This window comes from Phoxinus phoxinus (assembly GCF_949152265.1).
Source record: "Phoxinus phoxinus genome assembly, chromosome: 2".
Lineage (NCBI taxonomy): Eukaryota > Metazoa > Chordata > Actinopteri > Cypriniformes > Leuciscidae > Phoxinus > Phoxinus phoxinus.
In genome coordinates, this window is record NC_136877.1 from 2,760,336 (window position 1) to 2,774,030 (window position 13,695).

Below are 13,695 nucleotides of genomic sequence, written 5' to 3' on the forward strand. Positions count from 1 at the left end.
ATGAAAGTTATTTTAAGCTCGGAGAGGGACTTTATCTAATGAGAAGGTGGCCTTAGGCGAGGAATGGAGGCATCCAGTTTTTGAAGAAAGGCGCATTGCAGAAGCAGATGTGTGTTCGCCAACGTGTTTCTTCATTGCAATCGCTGGTCTGAACCACAGAGATTACAAGAAGATGCGACGACGAAATGTGTGTGTGAGCGTGAAGAGGTTGTCATTTCTCAACAGGGTGATGCTGACAGAGAGAGGATGTGAGACAGGACAGGGAGAGAGAGAGAGAGAGAGAGAGCGAGAGAGAGAGAGAGAGAGAGAGAGAGAGAGAGAGAGAGAGAGAGAGAGAGAGAGAGAGAGAGAGAGAGAGAGAGAGAGAGAGAAAGATAATGAACTGTGTTTTGTAATCCGGCAAAGCGCAACAGATTTTTGATATAAAATGTCTGACTGCATGAAAAGATAACACTTAAAGCTACAGTCCGAAACTTTTTGGGGTTAAAAATTATCCAAAATAAATTTTGGAGCAAGTGTTCAAAACTATCTGCTTGCCTTAGCTCGATTCAAAATGGTAAGCTTGTAATAATGTTTTTCATTTCCGATCATGTCTTTGCGTCATTACGTCTCGGCGAGTCTCGGCTAGTCGGCTATATTGCTCATTACGTCACATCTGTACACATGAAGAAGAGTCTCGGCTAGTAGGATATTGCTCATTACGTCACATCTGTACACATAAAGAAGAGTCTCGGCTAGTCGGCTATATTGCTCATTACGTCACATCTGTACACATAAAGAAGAGTCTCGGCTAGTAGGATATTGCTCATTACGTCACATCTGTACACATAAAGAAGAGTCTCGGCTAGTCGGCTATATTGCTCATTACGTCACATCTGTACACATGAAGAAGAGTCTCGGCTAGTCGGCTATATTGCTCATTACGTCACATCTGTACACATAAAGAAGAGTCTCGGCTAGTCGGCTATATTGCTCATTACGTCACATCTGTACACATAAAGAAGAGTCTCGGCTAGTCGGCTATATTGCTCATTACGTCACATCTGTACACATGAAGAAGAGTCTCGGCTAGTAGGATATTGCTCATTACGTCACATCTGTACACAAAGAAGAGTCTCGGCTAGTAGGCTATATTGCTCATTACGTCACATCTGTACACATAAAGAAGAGTCTGGGCTAGTCGGCTATATTGCTCATTACGTCACATCTGTACACATGAAGAAGAGTCTCGGCTAGTCGGCTATATTGCTCATTACGTCACATCTGTACACATAAAGAAGAGTCTCGGCTAGTCGGCTATATTGCTCATTACGTCACATCTGTCCACATGAAGAAGAGTCTCGGCTAGTCGGCTATATTGCTCATTACGTCACATCTGTACACATAAAGAAGAGTCTCGGCTAGTCGGCTATATTGCTCATTACGTCACATCTGTACACATAAAGAAGAGTCTCGGCTAGTAGGCTATATTGCTCATTACGTCACATCTGTACACATGAAGAAGAGTCTCGGCTAGTCGGCTATATTGCTCATTACGTCACATCTGTACACATAAAGAAGAGTCTCGGCTAGTCGGCTATATTGCTCATTACGTCACATCTGTACACATAAAGAAGAGTCTCGGCTAGTCGGCTATATTGCTCATTACGTCACATCTGTACACATAAAGAAGAGTCTCGGCTAGTCGGCTATATTGCTCATTACGTCACATCTGTACACATGAAGAAGAGTCTCGGCTAGTCGGCTATATTGCTCATTACGTCACATCTGTACACATAAAGAAGAGTCTCGGCTAGTCGGCTATATTGCTCATTACGTCACATCTGTACACATAAAGAAGAGTCTCGGCTAGTCGGCTATATTGCTCATTACGTCACATCTGTACACATAAAGAAGAGTCTCGGCTAGTCGGCTATATTGCTCATTACGTCACATCTGTACACATAAAGAAGAGTCTCGGCTAGTCGGCTATATTGCTCATTACGTCACATCTGTACACATAAAGAAGAGTCTCGGCTAGTCGGCTATATTGCTCATTACGTCACATCTGTACACATAAAGAAGAGTCTCGGCTAGTCGGCTATATTGCTCATTACGTCACATCTGTACACATAAAGAAGAGACTCGGCTAGTAGGCTATATTGCTCATTACGTCACATCTGTACACATAAAGAAGAGTCTCGGCTAGTCGGCTATATTGCTCATTACGTCACATCTGTACACATGAAGAAGAGTCTCGGCTAGTCGGCTATATTGCTCATTACGTCACATCTGTACACATAAAGAAGAGTCTCGGCTAGTCGGCTATATTGCTCATTACGTCACATCTGTACACATAAAGAAGAGTCTCGGCTAGTCGGCTATATTGCTCATTACGTCACATCTGTACACATAAAGAAGAGTCTCGGCTAGTCGGCTATATTGCTCATTACGTCACATCTGTACACATGAAGAAGAGTCTCGGCTAGTCGGCTATATTGCTCATTACGTCACATCTGTACACATGAAGAAGAGTCTCGGCTAGTCGGCTATATTGCTCATTACGTCACATCTGTCCACATAAAGAAGAGTCTCGGCTAGTCGGCTATATTGCTCATTACGTCACATCTGTACACATAAAGAAGAGTCTCGGCTAGTCGGCTATATTGCTCATTACGTCACATCTGTCCACATAAAGAAGAGTCTCGGCTAGTCGGCTATATTGCTCATTACGTCACATCTGTCCACATAAAGAAGAGTCTCGGCTAGTCGGCTATATTGCTCATTACGTCACATCTGTACACATAAAGAAGAGTCTCGGCTAGTCGGCTATATTGCTCATTACGTCACATCTGTACACATGAAGAAGAGTCTCGGCTAGTCGGCTATATTGCTCATTACGTCACATCTGTACACATAAAGAAGAGTCTCGGCTAGTCGGCTATATTGCTCATTACGTCACATCTGTACACATGAAGAAGAGTCTCGGCTAGTCGGCTATATTGCTCATTACGTCACATCTGTCCACATAAAGAAGAGTCTCGGCTAGTCGGCTATATTGCTCATTACGTCACATCTGTCCACATAAAGAAGAGTCTCGGCTAGTCGGCTATATTGCTCATTACGTCACATCTGTACACATAAAGAAGAGTCTCGGCTAGTCGGCTATATTGCTCATTACGTCACATCTGTACACATAAAGAAGAGTCTCGGCTAGTCGGCTATATTGCTCATTACGTCACATCTGTACACATAAAGAAGAGTCTCGGCTAGTCGGCTATATTGCTCATTACGTCACATCTGTACACATAAAGAAGAGTCTCGGCTAGTCGGCTATATTGCTCATTACGTCACATCTGTACACATAAAGAAGAGTCTCGGCTAGTCGGCTATATTGCTCATTACGTCACATCTGTACACATAAAGAAGAGTCTCGGCTAGTCGGCTATATTGTGTGAGGATGTTGGAAGTGGAGATTTATAGCCTTTTTTTCACAGCACTTGATATAATTAAACTTATCAATTTGGTGGCGGATCCAGAAAGGTTCAAACGACAATCACCAACTGGAGATTCACCCGATGTAAAATGCGAATGACTTTGGAGTGGCTACAGAAAAAAAGAGACTGCAACCGGCCCATGCCAAAACAAGGATAAATATCGGAAGGGCATTAAATGTAGTCACGCAATGCTGATGACGTTAACATTACAATTTGAGAACAAAGTATAATTTGCACGTTTTGACGTGATATGATAAGCGGTCGTTGGATTTAATCAACGCGATTTACTGCAATGCTTTTTTCCCCCTTAGTTGGTCAGAACAAAAGTGGATGTTACTTGTTCAGATTACATTTCCTGGTGAAAATTATTATGTTGGTCATACTTCCATAAAGTATAATCTGAGATTGTGAATGACAGTATCCACACCGGCGCGGTGACTGACAGCTACACATTCTCCTCAAAACATCGGATTCATCCGCGCTGTGCCATGCCGAGGTAAAAGTTGATAATTCCACGAATAACTACAATTCACCTTTGGCTAAGCCCCACCCCCATTAGTTACTGTTGCTACGTCCGTCAACTTCATCTGGGCTCTGGTTTGGTATCAACATGGCTTATGCTGTGACGCTCTTCCTGCTGACATTTGATCAAACTTTTATAAAGCAGCAAATAAAGTGTCGGATAGAAGTAGGCAAAAGGGGCTCAGTGTGCGTTCGAAGTCTATATTCAAGACATAAACGCAAGCAACAACAAGGCATCCAAATAGAGGCAAAAGCATAACGGTCACAGTCAAAACATGAACCACCGCATATCCTAATGGAGACGGAGACTGGGACTCACAATATCAGGAGCAACACTGTTCATGCAGAGCTGGGTCTCTATTCACTTCTATAATCGTTATTACAAAGCAAACGGACTACGCAAGTATAAAGTTGTATTTATTAGCAGCGTGTGCTAGCGTATCAACAATTAGCGTAGAGAACAGAAATCATAACATAAAACTGTCTAACTAGTATAACAGTGAGGTTAAAAGCTAAATTTATCTTAGAGCACACAAGAGTGTGGGTTTCGCTGACTGAGGACGTCCACACAGTTTAATCCAAAGACGACACTTGTCAGGATTTGACTTTGGACGGACCCCCCCTCCAGCCTCTCTGGGAAACACATATCTGTGTTACAAATGCCCCAGGCACAACGCTTAACCATAATGTTGATAAAACTACGACGGTAATAGCCTGCCGAGACCAAAAATATGAGACGCCGGTGTTAAAGTCAATGGAGCGCTGTGAGAAAGTGTCGGACCGCTGTGGAGCTCGTTCTTGGCTGCGCTGTGATTGGTCAATCTACATTCTAGGGTGTGGCTTAGCCAAAGGCGAATTGCTGATTTCAAACAGAGACAAAGAGGAAAAACTACGGACTGCAGCTTTAACCCTCTGGTGCTCTTCACATGTCGGTCAAAAATGATTTTTGTCAATGAAATGAATGTACTTTATTTAATATTGTGTATTTTTAGGGTTGGGGTGTTACACTAAATTATATTTACGCTGTATTTTATAATGCATTTATTCACTTTTTCAGCATAGAAAATAAAATTTCCAACTTAAACTGTAGTACATCTTGAATGCTTTAAGAGCGCAAGACTTACTTGGCAGATTATTGCTGAAGAGAAAAAAGTTTAAAGAAAAAGTTACCTTTAAAAAAGTAAAATAATTTTAAGTGTATTGTTTATTTGTTTCATATCAGAAGAAACAAAGCGAGTTATTGGACGGGAGGCGATTTGTTCATTCATCAACTGAAAACAACACACTAAAAGATCAAATCTTGGACCTTAAGAATCGATTAGTTCATCAAAACGAGAAACACATTTAAACAGAGTCCTAGCCATTCAATATCTATCAATTCTTATTAAAATCTCTGACTTTTGACTCTGGTATCTCTTCAGCAAATCTGAACACTATTTGAAATTGCTGAGGTTTTTTTGATCAAGAGAAGCAATCACCCATTCAATCTAAGAGAAAACAACTGAGATCCCACTCACGCAGAGATCTGGTTGAGTTCTCCGCTGGTGTGAGTTTGGGTCGGCGTGCACATCTGTGTCTGGGCCTCGCAGGTGCGCGTGTCGATGGTTAAACCCTGACTCCGGGTCTGTGTGTTCAGGCAGTTGGCAGAGCTGGGACTGAAGATAGCAAGAGAGAGGGGGTTGATGCACACTATCAAGTCGTGAACATCTGTTCCTCACAGAGACCGCAGAGCAGAGGAAATAGGAAGAATAACTGTTCTCTGCTTTTCTGTCTCGTACGTGTTTTGTCTTCATCTTCTCCTGTCCTCCCCCATGCCGTGTGCTCACATACACACTTATACAGACATCCGAAGAGTCCTTGCTAGAACGTACTGTAGTGGTATACGCGGTGTGTGTGTGTGTCAGATGGTGTACTTGCTTATATGTGACCTTGGACCATTTAACCAGTCACATGGGTCAATTTTTTCAAAATTTAGATTAATACATCACATGAAAGCTGAATAAATAAGCTTTCCATTGATGTGTGGTTTGTTAGGATAGGACAATATTTGGTCGAGATATGACTATTGAAAATCTGGAATCTGAGGAGCAAAAAATCGAAACATTGAGAAAATCTCCTTTAAAGTTGTGCATTTATGTTCACGATTGTGCTGCATTCACTCACAAAAATACATGTTTTATATATTTACGGTAGGACATTTACTAAATATCTTCATGGAACATGATCTTTACTTAATATCCTAATGATTTTTGGCATAAAGGTGAACTAATCCTTTAAATCAACTTTATGAGTCGTGATTTGATTGTTTCCAAGAAGTATGCATATATAATATATATATTGAATATGACGCATAATGCTGTCTTGTAGGCATTGAAACACAGCTTCTCTGCTTTATCCATCCTGAATACATCAGATCATCATCTTTTGTCATGAACATCTGCATCTAAAACATGAGCATTCGAACGTTGCGTTCCAGAATATCAGTGAAGTCGAACACATTATTGATTTAGTCTTTGTTATGGCTGGAAAAGCATTCAGGACAGCATAATTCCTCTGTCCTCATTCCTCCCTTACACACACACACACACACACACACACACACACACACACACACACACACACACACACACACACACACACACACACACACACACACACACACACACACACACACACACACACACACACACACACACACACACACAGCGCTGTCAGCTATGCTAAGATGCTAAAGCACTGGCCAACATATCATCCAAGCATACATATTCAAATAGCGGAGGATTATCGCGGTTTATAAACCCTCTGCTGCCGGTGATAGGAAACACCCAGACATTGTTTTGATAATTTTTCCCTCTTTTTTTTTCTTGAAAATTGTCAGGGTTTCAATTCAGCTCCCCCATCTTTTTCTATGTGTGGTGGTGGGTGGCTGTGTGTGTGTGTGTGTGTGTGTGTGTGTGTGTGTGTGTGTGTGTGTGTGTGTGTGTGTGTGTGTGTGTGTGTGTGTGTGTGTGTGTGTGTGTGTGTGTGTGTGTGTGTGATGATAAGCCAGCGCTCTGACATCTCTCCGGTTATCGTTTTCCGCAGCTGTTGCCCGAGTCGCTCCACATCTGCTGCCTCACAAGAAGCTTCGCGACATGAAAAGCCCCTTCATTACCAGCTGTTGACTACACCTCCCATCAGCCCCTTCTCACACACGCCGGAGCGCAGAGATGTTGTTGCCCGGAGAGAAAAACAATATATGACCCTGGACCACAAAACCAGTCACATGGGTCAATTTTTTTAAATTGATGTGTATACATCACATGAAAGCTGAATAAATAATCTCTCCATTGATGTGTGGTGTGTTATGATAGGACAATATTTGGTCGAGATATGACTATTAGAAAATCTGGAATCTGAGGGAGCAAAAAAATTTAAACATTAAAGGAGAAAATCTCCTTTAAAGTTGTGCATTTATGTTCACGATTGTGCTGCATTAACTCACAAAAATACATGTTTTATATATTTACGGTAGGAAATTAACTAAATATCTTCATGGTACATAATCTTAATATCCTAATGATTTTTGGCATAAAAGAAAAATGGATAATTTTGACCCATATAATGTATAGTTGGCTATTGCCACAGATACACCCGTGCGAGTCGTGCGACTCGTATATATGGTTGTATGATCCAGGGTCACATATTTGGTAACAAAATCGGGTCCATCGGAGACGTCCAATAGATGTTCACGAGAAACGCATCTCTTAGTTTTCTCGTGCGCACGTGAAAGTCTGTATATTTTTATTTTTTGCAAAAATGCCTTTAGGGGCTCCGTACTCCTCCGCACACACGGGGATCGAGTGAGAAAGAGCATACAGATAAACATTCAATAGAACGGGAAATAAAATAAAGTGTACAGAAGTCGGTAGTTATCTATAACTGACTCTCTCTCTCTACGCACATGCACAGATCCAACCCAATCTCACGGCAATTCGTACGAATTTTACGAGGTGGCTAATTCGTACCAATTCATACGACCTCACTCGTACAAATTTGTAAGTTTTTTGCTAAATCGTACATATTTTACGATTTGCCAAAATCGTATGAATTCATACGAATGACCAACCCCTGACCCCGCCCCTAAACCTACCCATCACGTGGGTTTAGACAAATCGTACGAATTAGCCACCTTTTAATCACTCGTACAAATTCGTAGCGTTGGCAGATCTCATCGTACCTCGATTTACCGTGAATGCACTGTTATGTAAAGTGACATTACTTTACATTATAATTAAATAGAAAGGGAAATAAAAGAAGTCGGTAGTTTTCTGTCACATCTATAACCGACTCTCTCTCTACAGTTCTCATCGTACCTCGATTTACCGTAAATGCACTGTTATATAATACACTATTACGTGTCACAATATATCGCAATACAAAAATGCAACTATGTATCGTGGATAGTTCACCCAAAATGAAAATTACTGTGAGAGAAAGTTTAGTTTCAGAAAAAAAATTCAAGTTTTCAGAGTTTTAGTGTCAGTACAACATTAAACTGCTATATATAATGTTGAATATAATGTATAATAATGCACTGGGGGAATATTTGTGGGATCTGATAATGCCAAATGTCTTGTTACCAGTAAAAAGTGGCAACATTATTTTAAATATATCTAGTCAGTGAAAGAGCGCAAGCATATTCGTGTAAAATAATTCTGTGTTTTCATCTTCAGAATCATGAATATTGTTATTCTGGTGTCTCTATTGTCCTGTGCTTTGGGTTTCCAGCATCGAGTCCAAGACTATTCATTTACACACACAATGTAATACCAAATTTAGCATTTTAATCAACATTTTGTGTTAACTTTTACCATATCTCTGAGTATCGCAATAATATCGTATCGTGAGTTCAGTATCGTGATATGTATCGAGTCGTGACATGAGGGCATCGGTACACACCTAGCACACACACACACACACACACACACACACACACACACACACACACACACACACACACACACACACACACACACACACCTCGGTAGTGTTGGCCTTGGGGACGTTTAACTCGCTGCCTCAGCCATTTTATCACTGAATTACAGGGGATGTTTATGACTAAGCCTAATTATCCTGGGCTTATCAGAGCGCCGTGTGCAGAGCTCATTATGGCCCGCGCGAGCGCCGCAGGTAATGTGTGTAATGTGCAACGCTGTACATCACCGCCCAACGCAAGCTAAACTCAGCGCCCTAAAGCCATCAAGTGCAACTTAAAAGTGCTACTTTGGCTTAAAACTCTTGTATTGGTCTCAAGTGCGTTCAGATATAGTGATCCCGGTTATGAGTATGGTTGCTTTAATCCTGTGAGAAGAAGTCAAAAAGGGTATAAGGTATAAAACACCATGAGGTCACGAGATCTGCTGTATATTATTATAAAGGCTTGTGAAATAATTGGCTAAGTCTACTTTAGTGCGGAGAGATATTGCATCTTCTGATCTGAGCTGTCATTGGTCAGGCAACGCTCGTCACTGTCAGGATGTTTGAGATGACCAATCAAATCAAAGTAGGCGGGGCTTTATTCATAGAAGCTGCTGAGCGTTAATTCCAGTTCATTTATTAGGGGGATAAATCAACTCCAGAATATGTTTTGGATATTGTTCTCCACACAGGATCCCACCAGACGTCTCTACTAGAAGACATCGACTATTACATGCATAATGAGATTGACTAATGTAGTCAATCAAGCACCGATTCGTTAACAGCGGTAATTTAGGGGCAAATTTGTATGGTGGTCACGAGTACGAGTTATGTACAGTATATACTAGTCTCAGCCTCAGACTCTGATATGGTACACTTAACTGGAAACACTTCAGGAATGTCGAAGTCGTCATCTGATTGGTTGAATTTTATCGGATTTCCGTGGGCGCGAGTGTCGCGTTTATTTTCGGTCCGCCGGGAAACAAAGCGCAGACGTGTGATTGCGGAAGAAAAACTGTTGTGTTTACATGAGTGACAATGAGCATTTATCAAGATCAGCTAAACGTAGGATTCTCAAAAGTATGCGAGGTTCACGGCATAGACTCTTTAAGAGATCTCGTCCAGGAGTTTTGTTTGAGGCACTTAGTGGAGACTTGTTGCACGCCGGTCTGTTGTTGTGGGGACATTTCCACGCCCCGAAACGTGACGCTGAACGAAACGAACTGTAATTGGTTGTTTGACATGTTGGTCAAACGGCCTTATGGGCGGGCCTTGGCCAAAGAAAGCTGCTATGAATTCCAGACCTTCAGCCGTCAGTCTGAAGGTCTGGCTACGCGAGACTTAAAATTGTTAAGTTTGGGGTCAGTAAGATTTTTTTTTTTTTTGGGTGGGTTGGGGGGGGGGGATCAATACTTTTATTCAGCAAAGTAACATGAAATTGATTAAAAGTTACAGTAAAAATGTTACAAAATATTATATTTCAAATAAATCAAATATAACTTTCTATTCATCAATGGATCCTGAAAAAAAACCCTGTTTTCTTAACATTGATAATAATAATAATAAATGTTTCTTGAGCATCAAATCATCATATCAGAGTGATTTCTGAAGGATCATGTGACACTGAAGACTGGAGTAGCCTATGATGTTGAAAATTATCATGAAAATTGGTATTTTTATTCAAATAAATACAGCCTTGGTGAGCAGAAGAGACTTCTTTTAAAAACATTAAAAATCTCACCGATCCCAAACGTTTGAAATGTAGATCAGAAAAAAACAACATTTTCTCGAGGGAGCTTCTGAACACAACTAACTCGCTCACATTTAGTGATGTTAAAACCTGTCTGGTCACCAGAATATGTTCTCAATCTCCACCATCATCACCATCATGACCCTACAACACATTTATGTCTCTCTCTCTCTCTCTCTCTCTCTCTCTCTCTCTCTCTCTCTCTCTCTCTCTCTCTCTCTCTCACCTGTGGACGGTCTGCTGGTCAGTCGATGAAGCAGGACCGTGTGACCGGTGGAAGACGCTCTCCTGATCCCAGATCTGTGAAGTCTCCTCGCATGGATCTCTCCAGCCATCTCATCCCAGTGCATCGGATCCACAAGTCAACTCCAGAGACCCAGAGAAGAGCAGAGCCGTCCGGTTCAGTGACACACGCAGACGTCCTCGGGGACGAGAAGATCAGACGCAACACTCGAGTCCTCACGAAACTGGAGAACTTTTCCTCCCTTTAAATGCTGACCACACACTCCTAGTTTAGGAAGCAATGTCGGATGTTCTCTCTCTCTCTCTCTCTCTCTCTCTCTCTCTCTCTCTCTCTCTCTCTGTAACCGCTCAAAGGAAAGTGTGTGAGTGTGTTAGAGAGGTCAGACTAACTGTGTGCTGAGACTGTACTCTAATTGGTCAATATGTGTGTGTGTGTGTGTGTGTGTGTGTGTGTGTGTGTGTGTGTGTGTGTGTGTGTGTGTGTGTGTGTGTGTGTGTGTGTGTGTGTGTGTGTGTGTGTGTGTGTGTGTGTATATATTAAACTAACAAGAACTGAGTTAGAATCTCCCATTGATGAACCAGGAACAAGCACAATTGTAGTAATATTTCATAAAGAGAGTTAGGATACGCCTAGCTTTATACAGTCAGATCGAAAATTATCTTTTTTTTTTTTACTAGTGTGTGCAGGACACTATAGATCATTTATATAAGTGAGGAGAGCAAAATAAAGTAAACTGGGACATATTATACACCAATATTCTTCATACAGGGACTACCAGAAAAGCTTACCCAGACACTTTGACCTGATCATGTTCTGCTGAAGTGTTTTGTCTGTAATTGCTAATGCTCTTTTTACACACACACTGAACACAATGAAGCATTGCTTGGTCACTGGTTGAGCTAAACTGGTATTATCTAATTGTGTAGTTAAATTTACCAGCTGACAGATATTCAACATAAATCACATGTGAGAGTCTAACAGAAGGATGGACAAAATTGTCCTATTTTTTACTACCATGTTCTAAACTATAGCGAATGTGATAATGTGAGAAATGTTGAATAAATGTTGGTTTGACTGTATATATCATGAGAAAATGGACCTTTGATGCGTGTAAACCTGTTGTAAGAGACTCAAAAACAACATTAGGAGCATTTAAAGGGGACATATCATGCTAAATCCACTTTTTTTAGCCCTTAAATGCATTTTGTTGTATATTTGGAGTGTTTAGAAGTACAGAAAGGTTGAAATTAGTCTCTTCAGGTGCTTCGTTGATTATATTCTGTTTTGGTCATATTTTGTTCCGATTTTTCTATTCTCTATTAATTTTTTTGAACAATAACGTCACAGTATTTGCAGCGGAACTGAGTTCTGGTTTGTCATATTTTATTCCCATTTTCTAAACTATAGCGAATAAACTGTGTTGATGTGAGAAATGTTGAAGGTGTCTGAATACATTTTTGTTTGTTGTATATATATATATATAAATCAAGTCCTCAGCTCGTGTCCTCATGTTCCCCAGGCGAAAGTAAACAGTGAAAGCTCACACACACGTTTCCTCTGGCAGGAACCAGATGTGTGTGTGTGTGGGCAGATCCTTCTTCCCGTTCCTACCGGACAGTGTTGCCCGATCTCTGATAAGTTCAGACGGTTCAAGGGCGAGAATCTCGGTGCAACTCCCATCATCTGAAGGCATGAGCAAAAAATCAAGCTTTTAATGACGTGTTATTAATCTGCTTTAAGACACACCATGTGTAAGTTCATAAGTCGACAGCATTGCTGAGTATTTTCTGCTTAAAACTGCAGTGAACCAAAGACAGTCTCAAAAACACAGTTTGAAATCGCTGGTGTTTCTAACGTCACACACCTTGTAACCAATCAGATCAACGTGTGATCGTCCACCAGTGGATCTCTGAGTGAGTGAGTGAGTGGAGGCGGGGCTCATTTGCATATTAATTTACTAAATGAGACAAGTAAAAGAAAGAATAATTATTTTTCAAGGAAAAAAAACTTAAACTTGTTATTTTGCTGATCATAGATGAGTTTTAAGGGCTACAATTATTGACTACAGGAGGACTTTAAAATATGAAGATATCAAATTACATTGTGTGTCTTTGCCGACTATGGCAATTATTTCCCTCTGTGGGCTTCTGCCTTGACTTTATCAGACTTTATGCTCCACGTCCCCCGATTCCCCGTGAGCTTCTCCGCCGGTCTATACGGTAATGTCTCTACGGTGCGACAGAGAGTCGCGTGGTTATGACGCAATCGTTAGCCTATTTTTACAAAAACAGCTTCTACGGGCCATAACGTAAGACACAAGGTACTGGAGCCTTTTATACATTGTCGTGTTTCTTTAGAAATAAATAATGGACAAATGGAGTCTTTAAACGCCTCAGATGTAAAGTTATTCGCTGTCAAAGTGACGCCAAAATGAATGGGAGTCAATGATGCTAACAGCAGGTTAGCCAGTTAGCCAATGGCGGCCCGCGGGGAAGCTTCGGTTTCCGGCGGATGGATTACTCGCTTGTTTTGAGTTGAAGTTTCGCCACGAGTCACGATAGCGATTGGTTACGGCAGATCCAATAGTTTTAAACTTCAACAGAGTTCAAGGAAGTTAACGCTTGTCAATAGAGAGAAGCCAGACTCTCTGTACATATGAAATGTACGAGAGTCTGTTAGGACCAGGCTAGCGTGACACACCGAGTCGACGTGAAAGAACTAGCGGCGATGAAAGCCGACTGCCA

General features: G+C 41.2%; 1 protein-coding gene across 4 annotated transcripts in view; it reads right to left on the reverse strand.

Annotated features, from left to right (window-relative positions):
• cbfa2t3 (CBFA2/RUNX1 partner transcriptional co-repressor 3) overlaps nucleotides 1-11,171 on the reverse strand; it is an 80,245-nt gene extending 69,074 nt beyond the window's left edge. For all 4 annotated transcript variants that reach the window (XM_079605281.1, XM_079605280.1, XM_079605279.1 and 1 more), the window contains exon 1: nucleotides 10,934-11,171. In XM_079605281.1, coding sequence (XP_079461407.1) covers nucleotides 10,934-11,057 — 124 coding nt within the window. In that variant the 5' untranslated portion in view covers nucleotides 11,058-11,171. The remainder of the gene's footprint in view (nucleotides 1-10,933) is intronic.
• Nucleotides 11,172-13,695: the final 2,524 nt, after the last annotated feature.